This window comes from Antrostomus carolinensis, unplaced genomic scaffold (assembly GCF_000700745.2).
Source record: "Antrostomus carolinensis isolate BGI_N321 unplaced genomic scaffold, ASM70074v2 scaffold25691, whole genome shotgun sequence".
NCBI classification, from domain to species: domain Eukaryota; kingdom Metazoa; phylum Chordata; class Aves; order Caprimulgiformes; family Caprimulgidae; genus Antrostomus; species Antrostomus carolinensis.
In genome coordinates, this window is record NW_010292386.1 from 17525 (window position 1) to 19650 (window position 2126).

Sequence of the window (2126 nt, forward strand, 5' to 3'; positions counted from 1 at the left end):
TACATCTCAAAGTTTTAAAATAATTTGGTCTCTGAAAAGATTCAGTATTTTTCCCTCCTAAAGTTTCAGCCTGATTTTCTCAGTTGTCTGGAAAGAGCCATGGAAAACTAACAAACTCATGCATGCTCATCGGTATTCATAAAGGGTTAGTTGGTTGGTTTGTTTAGTTTTTTAACTTGTAAGAGAAGGCAAAACAAGGAGGGATTTTGTTTTTATAAATAAACATTACAGGAAGATTTGCTTAAGCTCTGTTAGATGTACCTGAGTTGTGCATGGGTTGAAACTGTAGATTGGATTCAGCCATGGTTTTAGACTCTGTTTATATATAGATACTGAGAACCTGAGGCATTGAGATCCTTTCAGAGTCCCCTAAATGTAAATGAAGCATAACTGGACTTCTGGGACTGATGGGGACATTGGATAAAAATGATGCACTCAGAGAAATGCATTTCTGGTCTTCCATCATTTTTGTCTCTTGGGAAGAGTTATTTGGCGGTGGAAAAAAGTGTTAAACCATATTTATTAAATCAGATGCAACTTGGAACTTTGTCGGAACAAGGGATGCTAATTTACTTTATTATATGTAAACTGTAAGGTTGTCAAAACATACGAGAATTTTAGCAGGCCTCTCCCAATATTACATATTTTCTGTGTAATTACTTGTGTGTACAGTGAGGGATAGTGCTGGCTTGCACATAATGAAAAATATAGTTTCAGGATATCAAAATAAAAAGGGATGAAGCTTATAATACAATCTGTTGGCTCTAATCATTATATTTATTACTTGATGTTTAATCTGCAATGTTAAATTCTCCTGATAAGTGTATTTGTTTGTTTTTTTCTCCCACCTTACCCTATTTACTTTCAGGCTAGATCTTTCAGTAAGAAAGTTCCTGTGAAGGCATACCCTGCTTTTTTCTGTACGGTGGGTGTGATACCATGCAGTCTTTAAGTGATGGACTCGTTTCTGTGCTAGTATGTTTGTGAAGAGTAGAGTATCGAATTAAGCATGGTTAATTAATGCTGCATGTGTCTGTTTTGGGAGGATGTCTTGCAAAAATCATAATATGTGCCTGATTGTGGAACCTCACAGTTTTAATCAGCACTTCTAATCCTTCTTTAACTACTTCATTTCGCCCAAGACATCTGTGTATTCATAGACCATCGTTCTGATGGAAGAGCCCCACATCTTGTCTATTTTTATAATTTGCCATTTGGTCTAGTAAAAGATAATGCTTCTCTTCACAAAACCTGCCTCTTTTATTTCCTTTGATTGTGATGGTTAGGCTGCCAGTTAATAAAACAGACAAACTGTCAAGCCTTTTTGCAGCTCCTCATTTGTTTTCATGTATTGCTTTTTCAACTTAATGCACAATTGTTTGTGCACACCATATGGACTAAGCCTTTTTCTTTTTTTCTAGGTTGCTTTAGATGATTATTTATATAATATGCGAAAAGTGGACTTCAATATATTTCATCCAAGCTTACAAAAGAAGAGTACTTTATTACCATTGCATTTATATATTAGATCTTGGAAAAAAACATATTAAAGTTTTTTTTAATATGAGTTCAGAGTGATGAGTTTTTTCTTTCACGTCTTAACTGGATAGAATTATAAGTGTCTAACTTCACACTCCTGCAAAGTGCAGTTCATGGGAGACAGCAGATGCGTGTGAACTGTAGCTGTCAGCTTGCTGGCAGTAGTTCAGTTTGTTCTTGGAATATTAGGCTGGTGTATCTGCTTTACATATCTGCCAAGTCATATGTCCTTGTCTGAGATTACTTTTCTTGTCTTTCCTGTAATAACAGCTATATGATAGAATTCTTCTTGGGCAAATTCTGTGCTAATGGATACTTCTGACAGTTCTGATACTTTACTGAGGAAAAAAAAAAAATTAAAAAAAGGAACTGCTTTGTTTGTGCCCAAAAGCAGTCTCAGTAAATGCCTTACAAATCAGCTAAGCAGTTCTGTTTAGTGCAAGGAACAGACTTCTTGCAAGTACTAATGATGCTTCGTAGTTAGAAGAATGAGTATATATTTTTAAATGCAAGAAAACTGTCAGGAAAAGCTTTAGCTGCTTTAATTATTGAGTGTTTATGTAGAATTTTGGAATGGTGAATGGAGC

At 35.1% G+C, this 2126-nt stretch overlaps 1 protein-coding gene across 4 annotated transcripts in view; it reads left to right on the forward strand.

The window, feature by feature from the left end:
- NDUFAF6 (NADH:ubiquinone oxidoreductase complex assembly factor 6) overlaps window positions 1–1567 on the forward strand; it is a 16259-nt gene extending 14692 nt beyond the window's left edge. For 2 of the 4 annotated variants that reach the window (XM_029087212.1, XM_010176954.2), the window contains exons 7-8: window positions 869–925; window positions 1422–1567. In XM_029087212.1, the coding sequence (XP_028943045.1) occupies window positions 869–925; window positions 1422–1550 (186 nt within the window). In that variant the 3' untranslated portion in view covers window positions 1551–1567. The remainder of the gene's footprint in view (window positions 1–868; window positions 926–1421) is intronic. The other 2 variants (XM_029087214.1, XM_029087213.1) reach the window with 2 other exon arrangements.
- The last annotated feature ends 559 nt before the right edge of the window (window positions 1568–2126 follow it).